The sequence below is a fragment of the Phyllobates terribilis genome, unplaced genomic scaffold, assembly GCF_046119375.1.
Source record: "Phyllobates terribilis strain yellow unplaced genomic scaffold, ASM4611937v1 Scaffold_13__5_contigs__length_258822181, whole genome shotgun sequence".
NCBI classification, from domain to species: Eukaryota; Metazoa; Chordata; class Amphibia; order Anura; family Dendrobatidae; genus Phyllobates; species Phyllobates terribilis.
This window is the reverse complement of record NW_027362773.1, coordinates 217,452,324-217,466,687: the sequence shown is the minus strand read 5'-3', so window position 1 is coordinate 217,466,687 and position 14,364 is coordinate 217,452,324. Positions and strand designations below refer to the sequence as shown.

The window sequence follows — 14,364 nt, the reverse complement described above, 5'->3', positions numbered from 1 at the left end:
ATTCTGTAACGCCTTAGTGACACAGCCAATTTTTCCACATTTCCATTCTGACATGTGGTAATAACTCTGGGATGCTTCTATATATCTCAGTGATCCAGAGGCTTTTTTTTTCCTTGGTACACTGTACTTTATATATAGCTATAGCACTTTAGTATTGTTTTATGTTGTTAACGATAAAACTAGGTTATGTTTTCAGCTTTTTATGAAAATATCTGAAATTTGACAAAAAATTTGAAAAATTACCAATTTTCAATTTTCTGAATGATTATAACCTTAAACTAAACTAGACAGTCATACCAAACAAAAAATATAATAATATTTACCATATGTTTATTTTACATTAGCAAAATTTTTCCGTCACTTTATTTTGTTAGGATCTTGAAATGGTTAAAAGTTAAGCAGCAATTTTTTTTACATGGAAATGGGCAAAAGCTCTTCTTTTTTTTTTGGGACCTGTTGACTTTTGGATTGACTTTGAGTGGCCTATCTTTGTTAGCCCTTTAGGAGCTTCACAAAAATTAATGTAATCTGGAATAAATAGAATGAAAGATTCATTTTTTTCCACTAAAATATTGCTTTGACGCCATGATTTTACATTTTCACATAGGAGAAAATGGACCCCACAATTTATTAAGCTATTTCTCCCAAATGCAGCAAGACCCTATGTTTGGTCGAAAACTAGTGTTTAGGCAAATGGCAAGGCTTGGAAGGAAAAAAGAACAATTGGATTTTTGGAGTGCAATAGTGGCTGGAATAAAATGCATACATCATGACGCACTTTCAGAGCCTTTGAGGTGCCAAAAAAGGTAGAAACTCCCCACAAGTGACCCCATTTTTAAAAGTAAACCCTTGAAAAGGATTCAACTGGGGACGTGATGAGCATTTCAAACTCAAAGGTACTTCACAAAATTTTATAACACTGGTCTACAAAAAATGAAAAAGTGTTTTTTTTCACCACCAAATGTTGCTTTGAGCCCAAAACATTTAATTTGCACAAGGGGCAATAGCAGAAAATGGACAATCATTTGTTGTTCAATTTCTACTGAACGTGGCAGTTCCCCATATGTGGCGTTGGGGTCTACTCTCTTGGACAGCTACTTGGAACACAAAGCCACAGGGATTTTTATATTACACACGGAATAGTCTATTTCCACTGGTTGTACAGTACCAAAATTAAACCATAAACATAAATCTCTAGCCTCGTCCAGGCACTAACTAAACAGTACAGACCCTGGCTACTCAGACACAGTTCAGCTAGTCTCAGTTCGGTCACACAAAACAGCTATCATCCAAAGCAACCACTGATACTTGCAGTCTTGTGCACATGGCCTGTGCAGTCTCTTCTCAGAGAGATTCTGGCCTGTCTCTCTCCAACTCCAACACAACTCGCTCTCCATTTCAGTTGGATTGCAGAGCTTGAGAGGACCGCCAGGTTAATAAACAACAACCAACCATAATTTTATCATACCACACGACACCTATTAAGTGTGAGACTATAATTAATAAAAAGGGAGTGGTCCCACAAATGTGAAGGGAGGGAATATAAGGGTGCTGTCATAGTCTCCGAGAAATCCCGTTACTGGTAAGTAACTTAGGACTTTATCGGTTGACCATGACAGCACCACGAGAGAATTACAGAGATGAAAGTAATCTAGGGAGGGACCACAGCCTAGAGCACTCTTCTCCCAAAGGTGAGGTCAGCCTATACACCCATATCTAATCTATAATGTCTATAGAATGTAGAGGGAGAGGACCAGGTAGCAGCCTTACATATGTCTTCTATCGAGACACTGGTCTTCTCAGCCCAGGAGGTTGCTACAGCCCAAGTGGAATGAGCCTTCAACCTTTCAGGCACTTTCTCGCCGCTAGATGTATACGATAGAGAAATGGCCTCCCTAATCAATCTAGCTAAGGTGGATTTTGTGACTTTAGACCCCTTCCTAGACCCATTGTAAGATATAAACAAGGAGCTATCTTTTCCTAAAGTCTTTGGTGACTGAAAGGTACCTAAACACACATCTCCTCACATTCAACGTATGTAATTGCGCTTCTTTCGGATTACTTGGATTTGGACAAAAGGAGGGTAGGATGACTTCCTGAAGTCTGTGGAAGCGAGTGGCCACTTTAGGGAGATAGGCAGAATCTGGCCTAAAGATCACTCTGTCGTCCAGGATCTGTGTAAATGGCAAGGCTATAGACAGGGCCTGGATGTCACTAATTCTCCTGGCTGAGGTTAAAGCTATCAGTAAAGCTGTCTTAAGGGAGAGGTTTTTAAGAGTTGCTGACTATTGGCTCAAAAGGTATGCCAGTTAAGGCTGTAAGAACCAGACTCAGGTCCCAAGGGACTAAGCTATTTTTAACAATAGGTCTGGATCTAAAAGCTGCCTTGATAAAACGAGAAATCCAGTAGTTACTTGCTAGATCGCAGCTATACAGGGCGCCCAGGGCAGATACCTGAACTTTTAGGGTGCTGGTGGACAACCCTAACTCAAGACCTTTCTGTAGAAATTCTAAGATTTTCCCAATAGGTGCCCCCTCGCCAACTCTAGACCCTGAGAAGGATAAGAATTTATTCCAGGTTCTGGCATAAATCCAGGTTGTAACTGGCTTTCTGCTATGCATAAGGGTAGTTATTAGATTTTGGGAAAACCCTTTTTGTTTCAGCAATGACCTTTCACGTTCCATGCGTCAAGTGTAGGCCCGCTCCTTGAGGATGGGATATCGGCCCCTGAAAGAGGAGATCTGCAACCTTGGGAAGGACCCATGGGTCGGAGATAGACATGCTCCTCAGGCAAGAGAACCAGGGTCTCTTGGGCCAGAAGGGTGCGATAAAAAGAACCCTCGCCTTGTCTTCCCTGATATTTCTTATGACCCTGGGAAGTAGTAACAGCGAGGGAAGGCATATGCCAGGTTGAAGTTCCAAGGTACCAGAAGAGCGTCCACTGCCAAGCGATTTTCTTTGGGATTCAGAGAACAGAAGATTTTTGTCTTCCGATTTAGCTTTGTGGCAAATAAGTCTACTAGTGGAGACCCCTATCTTCGGACTATTTGGGCAAAGATCACCTGATTTAGTTTCCATTCCCCTTGCAACAGAGGATAGCGGCTTAGGTAATCCGCTCTGGAGTTCTCTGCTCCCCTTATATGAAGGGCTGTCAAGGAAAGAAGATGACTTTCTGCAATCTGAAAGAGATGATCTGTCACTCTCATCAGTGATCTTGACCTTGTACTCCCCTGGTGGTTCACATAAGCTACTGTAACTGGATTACCTTAGAGAACCTTAATGTTTTGACCTTGGAGGGAGCCTAAGAAACTATTCACCGCCTTATCCACAACCAGACGTTCTGTTGCATTGGAGGAAAGGTTCTTCTCGCTATCTGACCAGGTACCCTGAATCAGCATATCCCCCAGGTGGGCTCCCCACCCTCGTGGGACTATTGTCTGTGGCGATTATCCTAGCTACCTTAGGTGCCCAGGGAACCCCTCGGGATAGATTTGCCTCATTTTGCCACCATTGTAAGTCTTTCACTGACTGAGGTGATAAAGAGAAAATTGCTTTTAAGTGCCCTTTAAGAGAAACTTCATTATGTAACACATCCCACTGCAAAACCCTGGAATGGTTTTGTGCCCATAGAACCCCTGGGAAACACGACGTGAGGGTACCTAACAGGGACATTGCTCCTCTAAGGGACATGACCGGATTGGCTATGGCTTTCTCCACCTGGCTCTTAATTCTTTGTATTTTAGTTTCCGGAAGGTAACATTTTTGAGCTACTGAATCCAGCATAATCCCTAAAAATTGTTGAACCCTTATGGGTACCAAACCTAGATTTTTCTAAATTCAGCACCCAGCCCAGATTTCTAAGGATGGACATCACCTCCTTTAAGTGTTCTTTACATTGGTAGGCCCTACCACTAAAAAATCATCCAGATAAGGGATAATTAGGATATCACGTTCCGGGATATGAGCCATAACTTCTGCCACTACTTTACTGAACACCCGAGGGGCTATGGCAAGACCGAATGGCAGGACCCTGAACTGAAAAGGTTTTATTTCTCCGTCCATAATTATGGCCACCCTCAGGTATCTTTGATATTCTTCATGTATAGGAATGTGATAGTATTTGATTTGAAGGATGCATACTATCATGTCACCCAGAAAAAAAGTAATTTTATTGTCGAACTAATGGACTCCATTTAAATGTGCGAACATTCAAAAACCTATTTAGGGCTTTCAGGTTAATGATAGTTCTAAAGGAACCATCAGGTTTAGAAACCAGGAAGAGGGGACAGTAGAACCCCAATCCCTTTTCTGCCGCTGGAACCTCCACCAGGACTGCCTTCTGCACTAATCCAGCACCTCTTTTTGTAGGGCTAGTTGCTCTTTCTGGATGAATCTCTCATGAAGGATCGCCTGGAACTCAAACCTCAGACACAAACCTATCAGATCAAGGATCCAGTTACTGGCTGAAAGATTTGTCCACGCAGGTAAGAAGTCCAACAGCCTCCCCCCTACCTGGGTTCCGAGTCATTGACTCAGCTTCGGGGTCCTGGGGAAGAAGACCCGAACAGAAGCCCTCTACCTTTCGGCCTGCAATGCTCCCACTTGTCTTGTTCTTTTACAGACAAATTTTCTTTTGCAAAATGAGTGTCTATAGGTAGACATGGATAGACTAGGGAATCCCTTTTTCACATCGCTTGCTTTGTCCAAAATTTCATCTACAGCCGGCCCAAAGAGATGATCTCCCTCGCATGGAATAGAGCACAGTCTCGTTCTGGCCTGGATATCACACGGCCAACACTTAAGCCATAAAGCTCTACGAGCCGCAATGGACAGGGCGACCGATCTTGCTGCCAACATGGCCGAATTTGCCAAGGCATCCGCTAGGAAAGCAGAAGCTCCTTGCATGAGCGGGGTGCTAAACAATATATCTTTCCTAGGCCTCCTATCTTTCAAATGGGACTCAAGCTGTTCCAGTCATATCATCAGATACCTAGCTGTACAGGTTGCTGCGACCGCCAGCTTTAAAGCTCCAGCAGTTGTCTCCCAGGTCCCATTAAGAAAGGTATCGGCTTTTCTGTCCAAAGGGTCCTTGAGGGCTTTCATATCATCAAAGGGAAGGGATGACTTCCTAGATGTTTCTGTTATTGCCACATCAAATCTTGGGGCTTTCTCCAAAGAGGATGAAGCAGAGTCCTCAAAGGGGCATTTCCTTTAAAAGGAAGGGGGGGGAGAGAGCCCTTTCTGTTCGGTCTTTCCCACTCTCTTTATATCAGGCCCTGAACCCTATCATGAACCGGAAAACATTTTCTTTTTCTTTGTTCTAGGCCCCTAAACATGACGTTCTGGACAGATTTCTCTGGCCTAGTGTCCATAATATCCATGGTTGTACGCTCGACTTTAACCAGACCATTGCTTTCATTTAATGGGAAAAAATGTCGCCGAGCCCCACTATCTGAGGATGAGGATGAGGAAGAAGAGCCGTCAGACTCTTCCTGATAGTCCGATGGGAGGAGGACGTCCGAAACTGGGGAACCCTCCCAATCCGCAACTTAATTCCTCTTTCCTTTTTTAGAGTGGGCCTTGCTGATCTCAGATTTGACCAAGGATTTTAATTCTGATGAAAAATTAGGGGTCTCGTCTGCCAGAGTCTGGTTGATATAGGACTGACACAGCATTTTAGGCTATGAGTCCGCTAACAGGGCTTTACCCAATGCACATTTATTGTTCCTAGTTTTGGTGATGCACTTCTTCCCCTAGTAAAAGATAGACAAGAAGAAGGGACACCATATTGTTAAGTGAACTTTCTCAAAAGATCACTTACCCACATGACTGAAATGGCTGCTACCGGTTTGGAGGAAGGATCTTTCTCAGCCAGGGGATCGTCCCTGGAGGCTGCAGATTCATCCATCCTGTTGGAGCTATGATGAATGGTTACCTCCACTCCACGCCGTTTCTCCTGGGGCTTCCCAAGCAGCCGCTGAGATGGTGATGGCCGCGGCTGCTGTCTCTCTGTCTCCATTTGGAATATGGGTCAGAAGTAGCTGGGAAGCAAAGGGCTGTGGTGCCAGCCCCTTTCACTTTTTAATTAATTAAGACTGGGCGTCCCCCCCCCACCCCCGTCAGATAGCAGGTGAACTGCCCACAGGAGCGTCACCTAAAGTGGTAAGGAGGCAAAAACCGAGCCCTCTATGCTCAGCAGAGTCCTGAGGTGCGCGGTAGCCATACCAAGAAGGGGGAGATCCCGGAAGCCACAACCATGACGCTGGAGCTGCAGAAACCCCAGATAGGGGCGCTGCTCGACAGCTACTCCACCAACTACAGTGACATCCCTCCTGGGCACACTGTAGCCAGGATCCAGAGCCAGCCCAACGGCCAGCAGGAATCTTCAATCTTCGACAGGTAAGCCTGCCACAGGTTCCCCATCAAGGACAGGAAACCAACTGAGGTGGAGAGGGATGCCGCTCTTTTTAAGCCGGTAGGTTTCCGGTCCTTGGTGGGTGGACACTCTTTCGTGGTGCTGTCATGGTCGATCGATAAATGTAAATATTATGGCTCCTTGAAAATTATGAAAAAAAACTGGAAAAAAAAAAAGACGTCCTAAAGTCCCCCAAATGGGCCGGTCCTTGAAAGGTCAATGAAAATCTGAAAATCTTATACTTCTCAATAAATGAAGACATAAAAAAAAAAAAACAATTTCTTGTGGAAAAGAAGTTAAACACAAAAAACGATATAAGGCGGAATTCAGATGAGAGTATACTTTGTAAGTATAATGTCAGTATGTAAAAGTGACAGTTTATGGACAGCACACTGACCACTGCAATCAAGAACTATTTTACACACAGACCGTAGTTTGGGGTCTAAAAACAAAAATCGCAACATGTACTACTTTACAGGGGAACTTGTCAGCAGGATTTTGCTAAGTAAACTACAGGCAGTGTTATGTTGGGGCTGCTGCACTGATTAATATGATACATGAGGTGAAGAAATCCATCTTGAGGTTCTTGTGTAATCAGTGTTTGCAGTTTTGAGTTAATGATATGCCCGTGCTCCAAGGAGGGACTGCAGGCAGGGTCTTATCCTGGTGCTCTAGGCCAGATCAGTAATATTAGACCTGTCCACAGGCCGCCCCAAAGCACAAGTATGTTCCTCATCATAGAGGCAGACAGACTGTCTCTCTTATACATCAACAGCTCATACGTACACAGCCCCCTCCAGAGACCCTGCCACAGCAGCAGAGTATGTCAGCGACTCCATCGCAGCAGCACAGAGTATGTCAGCGACTCCACCACAGCAGTAGCAGCAGAGTCTGTCAGCGACTCCACCACATCAGCACAGAGTAAGTCAGCAACCCATGTCTGAGACAGACAGACAAAGAGACACAGACAGAGAGCTGCTGTGGTGGGGTCGCTGACATACTCTGACATACTCTGTGCTGCTGTGGCAGGGTCTCTGGAGGGAGTTGTGTACAGTTAAGTGGTTAATGTATAAGACAGACAGACAACAGAGAAAGACAGTCTGTCTCTGTCTCTATGATGAGTAACATACTTGTGCTTCGGGACTGAGGGCAGGTCTCATCTTGCTTATCTGGCCTAGAGCACCAAGGAAAGACTCAGCCTGCAGTCCTCCCCGAAGCACGGGCAGATCATTAACTCAAAACTGCAAACATTGATTACAGAAGAACCACAAGAAGGATTTCTTCACCTCAGGTATCCTATTAATCAGTGCAGCAACCCCAACATGACACAGTGCAAAAATTGGATCACATAAAAGTTACCATCCATATGTCATGGGTTGTTCATAGAGCCATTAGAATATAGGAAACTAAGTGGCCTTTATTATTGATTAAATTGCTCGTGTAAAAAACAGATGCCATATGGATGACAAAATTAATGAAAAATCATGTTTTTATTAGTCTGCTTGCCACTCAGGTATCCTATTAATCAGTGCAGCAACCCCAACATGACACAGTGCAAAAATTGGATCACATAAAAGTTACCATCCATATGTCATGGGTTGTTCATAGAGCCATTAGAATATAGGAAACTAAGTGGCCTTTATTATTGATTAAATTGCTCGTGTAAAAAACAGATGCCATATGGATGACAAAATTAATGAAAAATCATGTTTTTATTAGTCTGCTTGCCACTCAGGTATCCTATTAATCAGTGCAGCAACCCCAACATGACACAGTGCAAAAATTGGATCACATAAAAGTTACCATCCATATGTCATGGGTTGTTCATAGAGCCATTAGAATATAGGAAACTAAGTGGCCTTTATTATTGATTAAATTGCTCGTGTAAAAAACAGATGCCATATGGATGACAAAATTAATGAAAAATCATGTTTTTATTAGTCTGCTTGCCACTAAGCTCGCAACACAGGGACACAATGGGTAACCATGGCCGGCTGAAGTCCCCCATGACTGCCACAGTAGTCCTCCGTTGAGTACAGTTTAAGGCTGAGCTTCATATTAGAATAGCAGTTACATTATATCCTGCAATACTGTAATATTGCTGAATATAGTATGAGTGATCAAGTGACCTGAGGAAGATTTAAAAAAAAAAAAAAAAAAAAGAATCAAAAAAATCAAGTAATGATTTTAAAAAATGTTAAAGGAAAACCTGTCAGGTGATGCATGCTGCCCGGTTTTGCAGCATATATCACCTGACAACTGTTTTACTTTAAAAAAAACAACAAAAAAAACATTAACCCCCCCACCCCCCATCTTTTTCCCATTCAAAAAAAAATTAAAGAAAAAAAATATAAATATTTGGTATTGTTGCATCCAATCTCTCAAAACATGAAATTATTTTTAAGAATGCAACAACAGAAATGCTTTTTTTTTGCTGCACTTTCCATAAAGAAAGCAATAAAAAGCAATCAAATGTTATATATACCTCAACATGGTATTATTAACATCTGCAGCTCAGCAGGGAAAAAAAAACAGCCCTCACGTAGCTCAATTGACAGAAACATAAGTTACGGTCTCAGTAATTGCAGTAAAACAGAACCCCAAAAACAAGAGGTAAATTGCTTTTCTCCATTTCACCCCACTTAAATGGTTTTCCTATTTTTCCAAATACTGATAGTGGGGCCGTGGCCTCACCCTCACATCAGTGGCTGTCAGGGCTTATATCTGATGCCCATGAAAGTGGTATAATGATGGAGACAGAGTCACTGTGTGTTGCACATCATTTTCAGCTGTATCCGACTATTTGAGGCAGGCTCAGGTTGACTGAGTCTAGGTGCTTGCTTCAAATATGGCAGAAAATGATGTCCAACAGGCACACAGTGACTCCCATCTGCATCATTACAGTCAATGGCCCATGAGCACAGATGTCAGAATCCCAATTTCCAGGGCGTAAGCCCTGAATGAGCCACTGACATGAGGATAGAACACGTCGTGAACCCAGCCTGAGTCAAGAGAGTGGCCGATAAAGATAAGAGACTAAGGCTGTGTGCCCACTATGCGTTTTTTAAGCGTTTTCGCTGCAGTAACGCTTAAAAAACGCTTGGTAGAAGGTCTGCCATGTTCCCCAATGATAATCCGCATGTGCTGTGCACATGCTGCGGAAATTTCCGCTGCGGATTATCACTGCTGAAAAATCCGCAGTACTACCAATTATTTTGCGGAAACGCGGTGTTTTCGCCACCATTGACTTGCATTGGACCGCATGACATCCACATCACTGCATCTGTACATGCGGATTCCATGCGTTCCAATGTGCGGATGGTACCCGGGTTTTGAGAAGAGGAGACTCTCCTCCGGACCCGGGTGCCATAATACCTGTAAAAAAAAGAATAAAATAAAAAATAAATATTATACTTACCTTTTGATGGCTCCCGGTGTCCTTGTCTTGGCTTGCCGGCAGCTCGGGGTAAACTAAAAGGACCTGCGGTGACGTCATTTAGTCATGTGACGGGAAATGTAACCACTGACGTTGGCAGGTCCTTTAATCTACCGCGAGCTGCCGGCAAGCCAAGACATGGACACAAGGGGCCATCAGAAGGTAAAGTATAATATTTTATTTTTTACTATAACTTGGTCACACTATATAAATCCATGTCGGTTGCATGGATTTATATAGTGTGACCAAGCTGAAGAACACTTCACTTCTGCTTGTCCCTGGCAGGAAAAACGCATGTTTAATCCGCATGCGTTTTTTCTGCCAGAGAGATGCAGAAACGCTCAGGAAAAAATCAGGAGCATTTCTGAATCGTGGGCACATAGCCTAAATCATTGCCTTGCACAAATAAAATAAATGATACAAGTTCAATGTTTAACACCTTTAAAGAGGTTGTCCACTACTTTTGCATTCATGGCCTATTCTTAGGATAGGTCATCAATGTCTGATCGGCCAGCCATCTTCTGATCGTGGCCGTCTGATCGGCCAACCGTCTTCTGATCGTGGCCGTCGCAGGGTACTGCACAACCCCCTTCTATTGTTTTGAATAAGAGGCAGATGTGCAGAACCAGTACCTAGAAGACAGAGTAGCTCGGCAAGTGTGTACTTCCGGCTAGTTGCTGCCGACACCGATAACAGCTGATATTTTAAAATAAGGAAAGAATGATGGGAAGGGATGATTCAAATTTTAGTTTAATTTTTTCAATATTGTTTAATAAAAATAAAGGAAGTTTTTACGTCTACATACTGGAATTGAACCTGTGATCGCTTGTACTATACTATATACTGCATGATTACAAAACAAAAAAAAAAAAAAGAAAGATCTTATGATGCACTGTCATCTTGTCTGTCATCCGTAAGAATGATGTCTGTACATGGTCATTATTGAATATATATTGATTACGCACTGGCACTTTGATTTATACATGTAGTTTTTTAATTGGGACACCAACCCTTCAGTTGCACGTGCATCATGCACATTTTTGTAGATTACCATCAGTGATTGCTCCAGTTGTTGCTGTTATGAGGCAGATGCTGGCTGAGCCTGCTGCACATGGCAATTCCTGCTCTATCATGTAATAGTAAGTCATGAGGCAGAAAAGGGTTAAAAAACACTAGCCCCAATGCTTGGATTTGGCAGAAAGAGGAAGCTGTCACCGGCTGCTACTAGATTCCTGAAGAGGCAGACGGTAGAAAACCCTTGAGCAACTGGAAAAGACTTGCAGAAAAATACGGTGACATCAAGCACTTAGCTTTCAGTTTGCACAGCACCGTACACACTAAATGCTGAAGGACTCAATGCTCAAACTTCAAGATGTCATCTCTACTGACTCCCAAAAGCACAAGAAAGCTTAGCTCTAATATTATCAAAGTTAAATAAATAAGCCTCAGAAGTTTTGGTATTCAACTTTGCGATGAAACAAAACGGATTTTTTTTTTTTTAGAGGATTTTATGTCTGTAAGAGAAAGAACTAAGCATTTCCGAAAAGAACACCTTGGTTACAATGAAGCATGATGGTAGTTCAGTGAGCCATGATGTGGAGGGAAAAATAGATTCAATCAATTAGATGGAAATCATAGGAGACAACATCCTGCTTTCTCTGAGGAAGCTGAAACTTGGGCATCGTTGGACCTTCCAAGGGGGACAATGATGCCAAACATAGCTCAAAGTCCAATATACCAGAAAAAAAAAAGTTATGAATAAGACTGCTAGAGGTGAAACGCGTTAACACCAGAGCACTGTCCTGTTTGTGACCTGATTTTAATATAAATGTAATAAAGTTGCCAAGATTTTACCGGAGACACCAGTTTTTTTTTCTGGTATATTGGATTCATTTGCCCAGGCCGATAGGCTTTCTGGATCTCCGAAACCTATGCGATGGTGGATGCCTACAATGGTGAGCACATCTAGTTTTCTGCTTTTGCAAATAGCTCAAAGTCCACTAAGGCTCTTGCAGAATTCCTAGAAGATTTTGGCGAGGCTGTCACAAGCGACTGACTTGAATCCCATAGAAAATATTTGGTGGGATTTGATGAAGGCGGTTACAGCACACCTAAGAATATTAGTGAACTGGAGATAATTGCCTATGAGGAATGGGATAATATTTCTTCCAAACACTGCCAAAAAATGACGTGACTATTAATTATATTTGCAGCAGGTCATAACAGCCAAACGGTGCTCTACTAAGCACTAATCTAAAGTCACTTGCCATGAAGGTGTTGAAAAATTTATACAAAGCATGGACTGGAGCTGTCATTTATATGTTGCTATTAACATATCCATTTAGAAACTGCTGTCAAATAATTGCAGTGTATTGACGTGGGCTCAGTAACTGAACCCGAACCATAACCGGCAAATGCTGGCTGTGTTATACAGCTCCAATCACTGCTGTTACATGCAAATACTGGCTAAGCCGAGTGCCAAGCACTGCTGTTAACCTCTGACAGAGGCATTTAAGGCATGCAGTCAAATTGGCATGTGGTTCCCTGGCAGCTGAAGGTACTCCAGCAAAGTTTCATAGATTGTGTGGGCTTCACATGAGACCATGATTTTACATACATTCTGCAATACTGTGGTACTGCAGTATATAAATCAGACACCAAAGTTAAAAAAAAAATAGAAAAATATGAATTATAATATATATATACACACACATATAATGAAGCAGTACTAATCTGTGTGTCTGTGAATCCAGCACTGACGTGACATACACTTGCTGAAGGCTGCGGCTCTATCTGCCTGTCTCTTGCTCTGTCGAGGACTCTGCACTCCTCTTTCTCACTTCCTCACCATAGAGTTTAATCAGCTCTGCAACCTTCTACTGCTCTGTGCTGACGTTCTGTCTTCGTACTTGACCTGATTTTCTGAGTGGATGATGACTTAAGGAGTGACAAAGGAGGGGAAAAAAGTGTCTCAGAAATATGAAGATTTCTCTCATATAGTACAGAGTTTGTTTTATTCGCTCATACTATTGATTTATGCAAAGTTTGATGACATTCCAGTGCCAATTAAAAAATAAAATGGAATAAGATACATCCATCCCCTGTGCACAAAGTGCCTTTTAGCCTAAAAGTAAATTATTTAATCTCATACAACACAAATTACCTTTAGGCCATGTGCCCACGTAGCGTTTTTGTAGCGTTTTTGCGGCCGCGAAAATGCTTGTAAAACAGTCTGCCATGCAAAGCAATGTGAATTCGGATGTGCTGTGCACATGATGTGCTAATTAGCGCGCTGAATTCGCATTGTGTAGCAAAACGCAGCTCGGCTGCGTCCTCTCTCCTCGGAGTCCCGGGGTGTACTTGTAGGACCTGCGGTGACGTCATTTAGTCAGCTGATGGTCACGTGACCGCTGATGTCAGCGGTCAGGTGATTGTCGCGTGACCATCTGCTGACTAAATGACATCACCGCAGGTCCTGCAAGTACACCGCGGGATGCTGAGAAGAGAGAATCGCCGCCGGGAGGAGACTGGAGAGGTGAGTATACAGGTTTTTTTTTTTTTTTTTTTAACTATAGATGCAGCATTTAAAGCATCTAAGTTGGTCACACAATATAAATCCATGCCGGTTGCATGGATTTATATTGTGTGACCAACTTGTCAAGAACTTTTCCAAGTGATGCTCAAAATCGCTTGGAAAAGTGCTTGAAAAAACGCATGCGAAAACGCATGTAAAAAAGTTCCTCTCTGACAGAAAAAACGCATGTAAATCAGCATGCGTTTTTTTCTGCCAGAGAGAGGCAAAAACGCTCTGCATCAAATCTGCTATGTGGGCACATAGCCTAAGACCCATCGTTTGGTGCTTCACAGTGGGACCAATCATTTATATACACCTTCCCATCTGCTTTGTTTTCGTCTTCTCCACCCCCTCCCCCCTTATCTGATTGACAGCTCTGGCTTCATTGAACCAGAGAAGAGTGGAGATAGATGGAAACCAAGCAGGTGGGAAGGAATATATGAATGATTGGCCCCGCTGTGAAGCACTGAGAGCCTGTACATTGTTGAAACATTCAATTTGTGCTGACAGAGTCCCTTTAAAAAAATCCTCTACCTTCCATGAACTGCAATAGCTGCAACACCAGTTCTCTGAATTATCTTCACCAAATTCACAGTTTCTTCAAGCTAAAAAAAATAAGAATTTGATAATTCATAACAACAAAAGCACTAGTAGAAAAAATACTCATCAACCCAGAAGAGGGGAAAACTAGAATAATATGCAGCTTGAGCCCAATGATGGACATTATGGAATTCAGAATATTAGTAATCATTATTGATCATCCATTTAATTCCCTGATGGGCAACAATACTACATAAATCAGTAGGAAATGCAAAACTTTCTATTTTAGTATTATTCTCCAGGATTAGAAATATTTTTTAGCATTTCTGACTGTGTGAGACATCAAAATATAGTTAAAAGGTTTAACCGAATGTTGCTAAATGGCAAGCAAAAATTAG

General features: G+C 42.5%; 1 protein-coding gene across 2 annotated transcripts in view; it reads right to left on the bottom strand.

The window, feature by feature from the left end:
• The window catches only part of DUS2 (dihydrouridine synthase 2), a 140,752-nt gene that overhangs the window by 58,866 nt on the left and 67,522 nt on the right, over window positions 1-14,364 (bottom strand). For both annotated transcript variants that reach the window (XM_073659297.1, XM_073659298.1), the window contains exon 9: window positions 13,961-14,031. In XM_073659297.1, coding sequence (XP_073515398.1) covers window positions 13,961-14,031 — 71 coding nt within the window. The remainder of the gene's footprint in view (window positions 1-13,960; window positions 14,032-14,364) is intronic.